This window comes from Lepidochelys kempii, chromosome 1 (genome assembly GCF_965140265.1).
Source record: "Lepidochelys kempii isolate rLepKem1 chromosome 1, rLepKem1.hap2, whole genome shotgun sequence".
NCBI classification, from domain to species: domain Eukaryota; kingdom Metazoa; phylum Chordata; order Testudines; family Cheloniidae; genus Lepidochelys; species Lepidochelys kempii.
The window spans coordinates 39,549,528-39,563,495 of NC_133256.1; the positions used below are offsets into that span (position 1 = coordinate 39,549,528).

The 13,968-nt window shown below is 44.6% G+C and overlaps 1 protein-coding gene across 6 annotated transcripts in view; it reads right to left on the bottom strand.

Moving 5' to 3' along the window:
* Nucleotides 1-13,968, bottom strand: part of XPO4 (exportin 4) — a 126,870-nt gene that overhangs the window by 80,503 nt on the left and 32,399 nt on the right. For 4 of the 6 annotated variants that reach the window (XM_073339810.1, XM_073339775.1, XM_073339791.1 and 1 more), the window contains exons 2-3: nt 6,463-6,568; nt 43-184 (exon numbers count right to left, since the gene is read on the bottom strand). In XM_073339810.1, coding sequence (XP_073195911.1) covers nt 43-184; nt 6,463-6,568 — 248 coding nt within the window. The remainder of the gene's footprint in view (nt 1-42; nt 185-6,462; nt 6,569-13,968) is intronic. The other 2 variants (XM_073339801.1, XM_073339820.1) reach the window with 1 other exon arrangement.

Genomic DNA, 13,968 nt, shown 5'->3' on the forward strand with positions numbered 1-13,968 from the left:
ATTTATGCAAATATTTTTGGAAGTACTTCCATCCATACTTACTTAGGCCTTTGTAAGACATAAGTTAAAAGGAATGTTCGCAGTGACTCGATGCTACTTTTTTCCAAGAGAATCCATTCTCGCACAACTGCTTCCATTATTGCTGTGGCAGCTTGAAAAAGGACATAGTCCACTTTACTAGTTTCTGTTAAGACCAAAGACATTATTCAATTACCACCTGACGTTTTCACTGCCCGTGCTGGTTAAAATGAAAAAATATTTTTCATTCAAAAAAATATATAGTCAGCTGTAGTTTTGTTAACTGATTTTGCTATTTCAGGGGTTAGTTCCGCTCACAGGTGACAAGGAGATAAATTACCAGAATTATCATATCATCATATATTATTATGAATGGCATGAGGAGTTGGGAGGAGATGGAGACTAGGATGAGAAGCCTAAGGAGTGGGGACTGACTGGCTAGACAAAGAAAACGGGATTGGGATGAGGAACCGGGGCGGGGGAGGGAGGGGGAAACTCGACTGGTCACTGACTAACACATAGCATATGTCCATGTAATTAAAGATTGTATCATAATGCCTATGCACAGGAACAGGAATTAATGTGACACAGTCAGCCTTAATTCTTTCATCTTCTAACTTTTGAATGCTTGATTTTGCAACCTTAATGTTATTTTAATGTAGTTTGTGGATGCATAATACACCTCTATCCCAATATAATGCAGCCTGATATAATGCGAATTCGGATATAACATGGTAAAGCTGCGCTCAGGGAGAGGGGCTGCTTTACCTCATTATATCTGAATCTGTGTTACTGCAAGCGGTTCCTCTGAGCCCCCCCACTTACTTGCTGCGGCCCGTCCACCCCAGCTCACCGCCGCTCCGCCTCCTCCCACGAGTGCACCGCAGCTCCACGTCTCCCCGATTGGCGCGGGAAACCTGGAAGGGGGGGAAGAAGCGGAGCAGCGGTGGCGCGCTCAGGGGAGGAGGCGGAGGCAGAGTGGCAGTGAGCTGGGGAGAGGAGCGGTTCCTCTGTGCCCCTCCCACCCGCCCCAGCTCACCTCTGCTCCGCCTCCTCCCACGGGCACGCTGCGGCTCCACTTCCCCCCCACTTCCCCCCGCTTCCAGGCTTCCCGCACCAAACAGCTGATTGACGCGGCAAGCCTGGAAGGGAGAAGGGAGGAGTGGAGCGGCGGCGCACTCAGAGGAGGAGGCAGAGCGGAGATGAGCTGGGGCTGGGAGCGGTTCCTCTCCCTACTGATATAATGCGGTCTCACCTATAAGGCAGTAAGCTTTTTGGCTCCTGAGAACCACATTATATTGGGGGGAGGGAGTAAGAGGGGTGTATATATAAAAAGGTCATTGATTTTTTAGGATTTTATAACCTATGTTTTATAAGTATCCCTTTGCTTAAACTTAGTCAAATGTTTGTAGATAACTTAAAAAAACAAACAAACTTGAAACCATCAACTCCTGACTTCTGAATTTCTACTTTTTTTTTTAATTTGGGGGGCACTGCAAAAAAAGCATAGAAGGTGCAGTATGCAGGGAAATGGCTACAGAGCGGAAAAGGCAGAAGTGGGCACGATAAGAGGATAAAGAGCTGTACCTGGCATTTGGCTGTGGTGGGCTAACTGGCAGGGCAAGAAAATTGCGTGACACGAAGCACACTTGTACTCACACACTACAAACTACTGTAATAATCTTTGTACAAAATATGCCTTGTGAGGTATCATTTGAAAACTAGTCACTCACTGATAATTAATATTCTTTGAGATATATGTATGCAATGTGTATTAATAATTATGAATATATGCTGGAATTACAATGTGTGTGTGTGTGTGTGTGTGTGTGTGTGTAAACCAGGTATGTTGGGGGACTTGAACAGGTCTATCTTAAACAAAGGATTGTGTGTTTACCTCAATTTACATATACGACGTAAACAGACCCATCAAGCTAACAAGGAGTGGAGGCAAACCTCATACTAACAAGCGTGGGAGAAGAACAGGAGGTGCCTACATCCAGCAGCTTGGTCTGGATTTCACTTTTCAGAAGAATCCATTTCAAAGGTTTACTTGTCTGTAAAAGACTGGGGGGCTGAGCCTCAAGTGATAAGCAACTGAATCCACTGATTCCACACAATATTACTGTATTATAAAAGTTTAGAGAGTAAGGTCTCCTCTGAAAACAAATGACACACTAGTGATTAACACATATATTTCACAATGATATTAACATTATGTAAGCAATTATGGATACGCATTGATATTAGGCTGTACAGCAGAGATGGGCAAACTCCGGCCCATAGGGCTTTTTAATTTGGCTCTCAAGCTCCCTCCAGGGAGCGGGGTTGGGGGCTTGCCCTGCTCTGTGCTCCAGCCAGATTGGGGGTTTTCCATGCAGCTCCCGGAAGTAGCAGCATGTCCCCCCTCTGGCTCCTATGCATAGGGGCAGCCAGGACCAGGGGGCTCCGCACATAGTCCCCACCCCAAGCGCCTTCTCCCGCAGCTCCCATTGGCCAGGAACCATGGCCAATGGGAGCTGCAGGCGCGGTGGCAGCGGACAGGGCAGCACGCAGAGCCACCTGGCCACACCTCTGCATTGGACTGGAGGGGGACATGCCACCGCTTCCAGTAAGTGCCTCCTGGAGCCTGCACCCAATCGCCCCCCCAGCACCCCAACCCTCTGCTCCAGCCCTGATCCCCCTCCCGCCCTCCGAACCCCTCAGTCTCAGCCCAGAGCACCCTCCTGCATCCCAAACCCTTCATCCCCAGCCCCACCCAAGAGCCTGCACCCCCAGCCAGAGCCCTCACCCCCTCCTGCACACCAACCCCCAATTTCATGAGCATTCATGGCCCACTATACAATTTCTATACCCAGATATGGCCCTCAGGCCAAAATGTTTGCCCACCTCTGTTGTACAGTCTGCCCAGACAGGAGGAAATTGCACAGCTATCTACCCGTCTCCTGTGTAAATTAAGCATGGTGGAATCAAACAATGGAAGCCCCATCCGGGGGAGGGAAGCACACAGGAAGTCATCCTGCCTCTTGAAACAAGGTAATTGAACTTTGGAAGATACAAGTAAGGACAGACGCCAGCTTTGCCATCCATCACTAGACAGACACAAGAGGCCAGAGTTCCTGCAAGCTAAGAAAGATGGGTCCTTCCACCAAGGGGGGGCGCTGCTGAAGTCTCTGAAACTGAATATAGGCGAGAAACGTGCTTAGGCAAAGAAGCAAAGGGAAGCCAGCACCTTGTACTTTTGTGGAAGGTCCTAACTGAGGAAAAAGTCAGCCATGACTGGGAAGAAAAATGACTGGTGAGAGAAATCATCTCAAACAAAGTCTGTATCTTGCTAGATTTAAGTTTGACTTTTAGAAGCATGGTTTGTTTTACTTGTAACTTTGTATCTTCATTCCTTATACTTGAATTCATTTACCTCTATGTATAATTTGTCAATAAATTTATTTTTTTTTTATCATAAATGAACTCAGTTCTGTATTTAAACGGAAGAGTTTATTACCCCCAGTTAAGTTAATAAGCTGTAATGTGTTCCTGAGTTTGTAGAGGAACAAATGAACCATATAATTTCTCTGAACTGCCTAGGAGAGGGCTGGACATTGTAGAACACACAGTTTTGGGAAAATCTGGGATTGGAGGTGTGTTGTGGACACCCTGCAAGTAGTAACCCAGACTGGTGGAAGCCAGAGTGGGGCTGCAGACAGGCTGCTGGGGTCAGGGATGCTAAACCAGGGCTGTCCAGCACACAGACACTGAGGGTGTTACCTGCAGGCTGGCTGTGAGTGACCTAGGTTGGAGCTACAACAGTAAAACATACAGGGCAGACAATGACAATCTCTGACTTGTCTGGATTGCACCCCCACCAGAATGTGACATGCTGGCTTGTCTTAAGAAGCACCACTTACTTGTTGAAAGGGAATGCAGGTGGCTATGAAAGGAAACTTAAAAATATTTTTAAAAGAGCCTACAATATTCATAAAAAGAAAAGGAGTACTTGTGGCACCTTAGAGACTAACCAATTTATTTGAGCATGAGCTTTTGCTCAAATAAATTGGTTAGTCTCTAAGGTGCCACAAGTACTCCTTTTCTTTTTGCGAAGACAGACTAACACAGCTGTTACTCTGAAACCTACAATATTCATGTTTCCTATATATATATGACAAAGGCCTTCTCTATATTCAAAGTTGCACCGATTTAGCTAGAATCTGTTATTAAATTGATTCAAAACTGGTAGAAAACGTTCAGTGGATACTTAAATAGATTTAAACCTGGCTTATATCAATGTAGCTTAGTTTGGAAAAATAGTATGTGATCATGTAATTAAAGATATCATAATGCATACATACTGGGAGGCTGAATTAAGGTGACATGGGCTACCTTAATTCTGGTATTTCCTAATTTGAATGCTTGACTTTGCAACCTTAACATTTTTAAAATGTAATTTGCTAATTTAAAAGAAACCTGAAAAATTAAATTCTATCATGTCAAATCATATTGAATCCTTACTTGAGCTAACCAAGCTAACCCTCATCAGCAGGGTTGGCGCCACTTGAGCTAACTGAATAACTAGTGGGAATAGTAGGCTGTTATTCTCTATGTGGACCGGGGGGGAGAGGGGGGAGGAGGGGAGGGGGTGGGGAGAGAGGGAGAGAGAGATGCACTTTGCCAGCGGGTTTCAGAGTTTTTTCCTGACATAAGAACAGCCATACTTGGTCAGACCAATGTCCCATTTAGCCCAGTATCCTGTCTTCTGACAGTAGCCAATGCCAGATGCTTCTAAGGGAATGAACAGAACAGGGCAATCATCAAGTGATCCATCCCATCGTCCAGTCGCAGCATCTGGCAGTCAGAGGCTTAGGGTCACCCAGAGCATGGGGCTGCATCCCTGACCATCTTGTCTAATGGCCATTAATGGACCTGCCCTCCATGAATTTATCAGCAGTAGAATGGAAAGATTCAGGACTCCTAGGTTTAATTCCAAATTTTGGGGAGGAGTGCTCTCTAGTGCTTAAAGACTGTTCTTATCCTGTTGTCCCAGTTTGTCCCCCTCTCCATCCCCATCCACCCTGTCTTCTACCTCTTACCCTTCCGCTCCTACACAATCCTCTCCACTCCATCTCCTGGCTGCTGCTTTCCTCCCCCTTTGAGCTATCCTTCTACCCACTTGTTCCTGTCTCCATCCCTCTGCGTGCATGTCCCCCCACTATGTCCCAGGTACTGCCCCCACTCTGGCTCCTCCAACCCCATCTCGCTGTCCCTCATTTCTCACCCCTCTGCATTCAAAACAGCTGCTTCCTCCTTCCCTCCACACTGCCTGGGTGACAGAGGGATCACAGAGCACAGAAAAGAGTCTATCATCAGTTCCTGTGCCTAACATCACAGCAGCCCCAGAGGAAGCAACTGCAAGGAATGTCCTGCTCAGCCCCTGCAATCCTGAGCTGAAGCGTGTCCACTCACCCTGTGATGATGGCACACACGCGCACGCACACACACACACTCTGATCAGCATATAGGAGCTGAGTGGAGATGTTTCGTGCTCAGTAGAGGTAATTTTGCTGCCAAGCTACCTAGTCTCTACTGCTTGAAATTTTTTCAGAGGCTTGTAATCTGTCCAAATGTGAGCAGTTTTCTACGGGCATTACAGAAGATATAGCCCTGACACCAGGGCAACATGAACCTTCCTGCCAAATTCCAAGACCCTGCTCCAAAGCTTAGAGGTCCTAGAGTTTTTTTTAACAAAATGGATGGAAGTGGGGAGTTTTAATCACAGGTAAAACAGCATATTTCCCCATAATCTCATTCTCTGAAATGGCATGATCATTTTAGCTGAAACTTACTAAAAAAATTCAGCCTGAGGCAGAGAACTGGCATAGAAAATTTCCACCTGTATAGTTAAAGTTTGACAAAATCATAAGCAACAGAGAACAGGGTCTTACAATGGAAAGTGACAAGCAGCCTTAACAATACGTGGCACTACCAGCTCCACATACAAACTATTCTCAAACGAAAATAAGAGGGTCCTCGCCGAGGAGTAGCACCTACTTGACTAAATCAGTTTCCAAATCAAATTTAGAAATTCTCCAGCAGAAGGAAGTTGTACCAAGGCCTTCACCAAACCTGTGAAATTTTGAGAGGGCACTAAACTTCTTTTTTTCCCCTCAGCAGACCATTAAAAACACTAGTAGCTCTGCAAACACCACAAAAATTATAGCTAAAAATCAAGGATTTAAGATTACACATACTGTATTGGATCTTAAAGAGTTCTATTTAACTTGCTTTTTAAATGCTTTGCAGTTCACCAACAAATTTAATACTGTACAATAAAAATGAAAGAATATCTAACCAAATGTTCACATTCCCAGATGCAAAAAACTAGGATTTTCTATTCGTTGTAAAATTGATGACATGCTGAATCTTTAAAAAAAAAATACACTGAAGACTTACCCAAAATATGCTTGCAAACAGCAAATGGTGATTTTGATTTTCTAAATGATAAGAATATGTGCTCAGCATGCTGGCGTTGTTCATTATTGACCATGGAAGGTGGTGCCTACAAGAAAATAAAGTTTACTTGCATTTAGGTAATCTGCAAAGTATCGTTCCTACTACATATGCATTTTATGAGAAATTTTATAAGCTGGTATTTGCCTTGGTGAATAATCCAAACAACAGAAATATACATCTGCTAAGGCAAGGTACCTCTTATTTGTCTGACATAGCCTTCCTTGTACACAAATACCCCTACAGCAGGATGTAAATATCTCTATGTGCATATTCAAATGGCATGCAGACAATAAATCATTCTAAATGCCTCTACACTGCTAACAATACTAATACCAAAACACATTTAAGATAAGGTGAAAGGAAAGGAAGATTAAGGTTCTACTCAATCCTTTTTGCACTGGACTGACAAAGCCCAAACCAAGTAATAGCACCCACTCTAGTACAGATAAAAACCCACCATCATCACCTAAAACATAATGGACTACTGAAATGTAAACCAAGATAAATGGGATAAATTATACCTAAATTCACCAAAAAAAGCTTTAATTGTGGTACTAAATTTTTCTAAATGTTTAAATTTAGATTAGAGATTTTAAATGGTATAGTAATCCCAAAAGGTTGAAGAACGTGTATCCTGATTCTTTTAGGAAACAAAGTCATCATTAGTGATATGCTGCCCTCTAGTGTTTAGAGTCAGCATATTACAAAGAGACTAAATTGGTGCTAGGCACTTATAATAATCCCTTACAGAGTTACACAAAACAGCATGATCAAAATGTTTTGCCGTTTACAAGTGATCTCATATGGAGATTTACTAGTACCAATAGCCTTACTTGTGTCTAACAAATATTAAAGCTATCCTAACCAATTAATCTAGCAAGAGGAATTTTCTATTAGATATTTCAATTCAAGGATCTATTCCTTTAAGATGACATGCCATGGCATATTTTCATACCTACATTATAATACTTGTCATTTTATTACATCTGTATTTGTAGAAATGACAGACTTCAGAAATTTCTAGAGTATTTTTCCCTTTTAAAATCTCAGTAGAAAAAAATTAGTAGTTCAATACTTATTTTTTGTTACAAGCAGGAGTAGCACCTTAAAATTAAATCAGAATCTGCTTACTAAAGTATCTATTGGAGTAGGTATAAGTTTTTCAAACTGAAAACTCAAACCCACCTCAATAACTATCCTCTGTAAAAAGTATATTTATTCCTCCTATATCCATTATAGTGGAGCAAAAGATCTTCTAGAGTTGAGCATCACTTTGCTCAAAAGTTGTAGATTTTAGAGTGCTTAAAATAGTCATGCTTAATCTGCCTTGAAATTTGCTGTTTCATGAAATTTGCTGCTGGATAGGGTTAGTGACCAAATTTGGGGCTATCTGAGCAAGGGATTTCAAGGATACAAGGGATACAGCCCCTCCAAAAAATTTGATGTTTACAAAATCAGCTGGTTCAAATTCATTTGCACACACTATGCCTCTATTACTCCTCAAACTGATCTCAGCCGCTTGGGATTTATCTCAGCTAGTGCATGGCACCCACTACCCTTTTGGGGATAACAATATTGAAAAAGTTAAGGGTAAAGTTCTTAACTCCAGGTTGGCATGAACTAAACTGATGCATCTAAAAATGAAATGCACATGTGCAGCAAGACTAGGGCTCTGTTAAAGGTAGAGGGTTTGCATGAAGTCCGAGAAGCTGGGTGGCTTGAGGTCATTCACCTTGTAGTAACTGGAATTATTCTAGATGCATTGTCCCTATGCACTAATTAACTTAGAATCATAGAAGGTTAGGGATTGAAGGGACTTCAGGAGGTCATCTAGTCCAACCCCCTGCTTGAAGCAGGACCAATCCCCAATTTTTGCCCCAGATCCCTAAATGGCCCCCTCAAGGATTGAACTCACAACCCTGGGTTTAGCAGGCCAATACTCAAACCACCGAGCTATCCCTCCCCCCTTCAAGTTGTGCATGCACTTGAGACCAAAGAATTCTTCTTAGCAGTGTCCACTTGCTCTGTACAAGTAACTTTGCTCTCCTTGTCCACCACACACAGTGTGCAGGGGGGCTGCACTGGACCACTGCCATCTCAGCTCCACACCATCACCAGAAGTCTTGAGACTGGGGTCTGAGGCAGAGGGGAAAGAGGATAGTCAGGGCACTACAAATAGGGACAACACATCTTGAAGAACTCCAGTTAATACAAAGTAATCTCTCCTTCTTCAAGTGGTTGTCCCTATTCATAGCACACTTCAGGTGATTCACAGGCAGTGACCCCTCTTATAGAGGTGGGTGCCCAGAGCATTGCTCAAGTGCTGATTGAAGGATTGCTCTCTGCGTAGGGAGACATTTAAGGCAGCTGCCTGCACCAAAGCATAGTGGGCTTTGTGAAGACATGGACCAAGCCGCATGTCACCCCCTGCAGACGTCAATGATTGGAACATCCTTGCAAGATGCTATCGAGGTTGCCTGGGTTCTTGTTCTCATTGAGCGTGTTTTCATGCTGTCCTCAAGAGAACTTGTTCACCTCATAGCAGAGTATTATGCAGCCAGAGATCCATTTTGACTTTCTCTGAGCAGAAATCGCCTTCCCCTTTTTTCCACAAATGAGACAGCTTTGATGATTTCCAAAGCAGCCTAGTCCTCTGAAGGTAAATGGCCTGGGTCCTACACTCATCCAAGGTGCACAATCTCACCTCTTCCCTGTTGACACATGGCTTAGGATAGAACACAGGTAAGTTAATGCTCTAAAAATCCCATACCACCTTAGGGAGGAACCTTGAGTGCAACCTCAGACACCTTGTCCTTGTGGAAGATTGAAGCGGGGAGGGGTGTCCACCATAAGCGCCTCGAATGAAATCATGACCAGAAACTCCACCTTCACGGAAAGGTGCAAAAGGAAGCATGATGACAATAGTCCAAACGGTGCCCCATAAGAGCCAGTAAGACCAAGATGAAGTCCCAAGCCAGCGCAGGTGTCATCACTGGTGGAAAACCCTCACTATCCCCTTCAGAAACCAGAACTTAACCTAGTGCGAAAAGATAGTATGGCTGTTCACTGAGGAATGAAATGTGCTGACAACAGCTAAGAGCACCCTGACGGAGTTAAGGGATAATCCTGTGGACTTCAGGGATAGCAGGAAATCCACCACATCAAGGGTCTCGGTCAGCAACGGGGAAACGCCCCACTGGTCATGCCAAACTTAGACATGTAGCACTTCCTGGTGGAGTTTTTCCTGCTATTACTCCATATGACCTGCATGCCTGCCAAGTAACAGCTTTCTAGATCTGACATCCATCCAAATACCATGCTCTCATAAGGATGTGTCAAATAGGTATTCTTTTCTCTTGTCCTGGGTCAGGGGATCCCATACAAAGAGGTGGTTGACTGGAGGTCAGGCCAACAGCTAAAGCACCATGGAGTACCAAAAATGCCACGGCCATCATGGAGCTATGAGAATGATCTGTACCTTGTCCTGCTTGATCTTCCGCAGGACCCTCAGTAGCGCGCAGATGGCAAAGAGGTGCTCTTACCATTCTCAGGTGGATGTACAGGGGGTTCTTCCTATTCAGAATCCAACTATGTTCTCACAGACTTGTTCATGAGGAACATCTTAAGGCGGATCTCCTGCAATTTCTTTTTCCTTCACGTAAATAAACTGCAAATACTGCATCTGGATGGAATATGGGTTTCTCCCAGGCAGTACAAACGGGAGTCATGGTCACAATTTACCAAGAAGCAGCGCAGACAGACTACACAGTTCTTAATATTGGGGCTCTTTGTCATGCTGTCCCTTCCCCACTGGATGAAACAAATGGGGTGGGTAGATGAAGAAATGCACCACCAAAAGTGGGGGGGACTCAGTGGAGGAAACACCCTTAAGAGTAATGAAAAGCAAGCCTAACTGAACTGAACAGAAATAGCTAACTCTAACTATCTACAGGTAAACTTCAGGAGAGCACAACAAATACTATGGCTCCATCTCGGACCACAAGCAGTAAGAAGGAACTAAGATGGTGGCAGTCCAGCATAATCCCTCGTATCCTTAGTATGGCACACAATAAGAGCAAGGGCGCATGCGCAGACCAAGTGGATGCTGCTAGTAAGAAGTCTTTGGTCTCAGGTGCTCACCTGAAGTGAACTACACATAGGGACAAGCTCTCAAAAAACCTGAGCTACACCCATGCACTGTGAGTTTAAACCCTACCCTTGGCAGCTTTCAAATAATGTGCTAGACATGTTCTTCACTCTCTGCCTGCATTCTACAGGGAATCTTTTTGGAAGTTTTCCTCAGAGACCAGGAATTGGGGAAGGTACAGCGTGAGGGCTTCTTCGCCTTAGGGCTGCTCTGGCACAGCTACTGAGGGGCCAGCACATTCTTAGATACTGACCCTTATTAGTACCAGGAATCACTCAAAATGTTACATCTTTAAAAACCCAATGGGATGGCTAGAGCTTTGATGAAGACCTGGGTTTCCAGAAACGCAGTTTTTCTTCTATGACACCTCGACAAATAAGGAATCGCCCTAAAAATGGACCTTTGTGCTCTGGGAACTCAGAAGGGCTGACAAGACAGAACTATAAGCAGGGAAAGATGAGCTCCTTCCCCTCCAGTAACATACTTGGAGAAGGGGAAGTGGAGCAATCTATGCCTTCCCCCTCTCTTCCTGTTCTTCTACAAATATTGAGAGTTTGTCCCTATGCACACTGCACATCACCCAACAATTCCTCCATGGCTATTTCACTAGGCTGAGGGAGCGACTCCAGGGTTCTTCTTTCTACCACTGGCCCCCAGCCAGAGGAGGGAAAACAGAATTCCCCTCCTGCCTCCATCAGTGAGGAAGGGACTCCACAATCACCTTCCCTTCAGATGCTATGGCTTCTAGGGAAAAAAAGGAGGTCAGAGCTGTGCAAGGGAGCATGGGGAGGAAAAAATGAGGTGGTCACAGCTGTGCAGTGGAGGGATCTAGGAAATTTCAGCTATACCCACAAACTAACCTCCCCATATCCACACACACCCAGTTTCTGTCTCCCCTTCAAAACATGCCCCAACATGCTTTTTGAAAAAAACAAAACAAAACAAAACAAAAAACCAAAAAAACAGGATAAGGGGCTGGGAATGAGCTCATTTCGTGCATGAAATAGGTACCCAGTGCGGAGAGAGGGTGGAGAGTTAAGGACAGACATGCTCAGAGAATGGCACAGGTGCTGAAACCTTGGGGGGAGGGGAGAGGAGAACACCGCATTGAGATTAATGGAGCAGTTCACATTTCTCAGAGCTATTGTTTCAGGTTGTATTCCTCTTCATAGGGTGTTCTCACTCAGCTCAGCACATCTCATGGAGATCACCTCTCTGAACGGTTTACGTGGCATGTGGATATGTATAACCCCTTCCCCACCTCCCCATAGCCTCTCCAAGCTTATGAGGGCAAGGAGGAGGGTGGAGCTGGTGTGTGGGTGAGGGATAGTCTCAGAGGAGCAGGGAGGGATGTGGGGGAGTGGTCAAAGGAATGAGCATGGATGGAGGGAATGTTGGAGGAGTTACAGAAATGGTGGGGAATCTGCAAAGTTGGGAGGGGGGAACTTCAAACCAGTAAGAGAGAAGAGGTGGGTGTGCTGGAACAGTGCAGGGAACAATGGGTGAAAATGCAGGAGACAGATGTGCACTGGGAGGTGTGGGGGCTTCAGCTCTGCCCCATAAAATCGCCCCAGACTCCCCATTTCTGTCCCCCCTTCAAAACATGCACCCACTGACTATATCAGTCACTGTACTGTAACTGTTTTCTATTCCCATATCCTTGATCTGTGGGGTCCTCATCACTGTCTGTTTCTCTGTGGGAGGAGGATCAGTCTGTGCTGGACAGGCAATGAAGGGACAAACATGGACCCATGGTCTTCTCTGGCCACCTTAATCATGCCAAGCACCCAGAGGTAGCAGAGGGGGAACATGGAGGTACTGAGAGAAGTTTAAAAAGAACCAAAAAACAAAAACAACTGAGAAAATTAACTGCTCCAAAATTTTGTTAATGCAGAGGTAAGGTTGTTCAGTAACGTCCTGTGCCCTTCCAGAATGTTGAGTTCATTTATACCCAAACCTCTGAAAAACAGGAAATGAAAAATTACAGTAAGGCAAACTTCTGAAAACCAGCAATACAGAATTAAGGTATGCACCATCCTTGCAATGCAACCTTAACTCTTCCCTCTGAGAGATGGCCTAATATGCCTATAACTAAGGCTAAGATTTTGTCACGTGTATTTTGTAAAAATCACGGACAGGTCACAGGCAATAAAGAAAAATTCACGGAAACCCATGACATATTTGTGACTTTTGCTAAAAGATATGCACGACAAAATGGAGATCTGTGGGGTTCCCACACTGCCCTGGGCACCCCAGCCACCGGCGGTGGCTCCAAGCTCTCGGAGCGCCCCAGCCACCCGCGCATGGTGGGCGGCCAGGAGCTCAGGGCTCCGCAGTTCCCAGCCACCACGGGCGATGGGGGGATCTTGCAGCTCCCAGGCGCTGAGGGCTCAAGTCATGGAGGTCTCTGGAAGTCACAGATTCCGTGACTTCCGTGACAAAATTGTAGCCCTACCTATAACACACATACTAATATTCTACCCTTATAGATACTAAAGAGCACTCTGAGAACTGAGCACGAGCACCTTCTCTGTGCCAAGGCAAAACTCTGGTTTGCTATGCCTGACATAAACAGGAGCTACCTGCATCCAACCTACACCCTAACACTAAGCCCTCCTCCACACTCACCACCCCAGATCTGCAAAATGTTACCATCCCTTCACCCTTTCCTTGAGGGCTTCTTCTAAGACATTGCCTTCACTAGCCCCTCACTAAGCCCCGGAGACCAGTCATGTATTTCGCTACATTGCTGACAATCACCATGACAAGACTTGCCTGCCTGCTAATACTGATGCAACCTACAGACCTCAGTGCTGAAATGAGGTATACTTGATCCCCCATGGTAGACATGGGCCTCTTCTAATAGCACAGTGACAACTCTACCAATCTACTCCAAATAATCCCTCCACCATTCAATACAGCACTACTGGGCAACCTTACCTCTGCATTAACAAAGTTTTTATTCAGTTAATTATAATGCAAAGTGTAATTACATGCATTAACCTCATTAGGCTCTCAAATATGGCCTACTTTAAAGGTGCTGCTGCATTTATTTTTATTTTTTTAAATCCTCACTGTATGGCTGAGAAATTTTAGATCACCCATAAAACATTATTTTTGTATGTTCTGCACCGCATCACCATGAGAGGGAGCTTAAAGATAAGTAACCCTAGTCTGAAAGCTACTATATGAAGATAACAGTGTTTCTAGTGCACAAATAAAAAATATTACGTTTCAGTTATAGTTATGTCAAGTCTAAGAAGTCAGTCAGTATATGCAAATTCCATCGCTATTAAAAA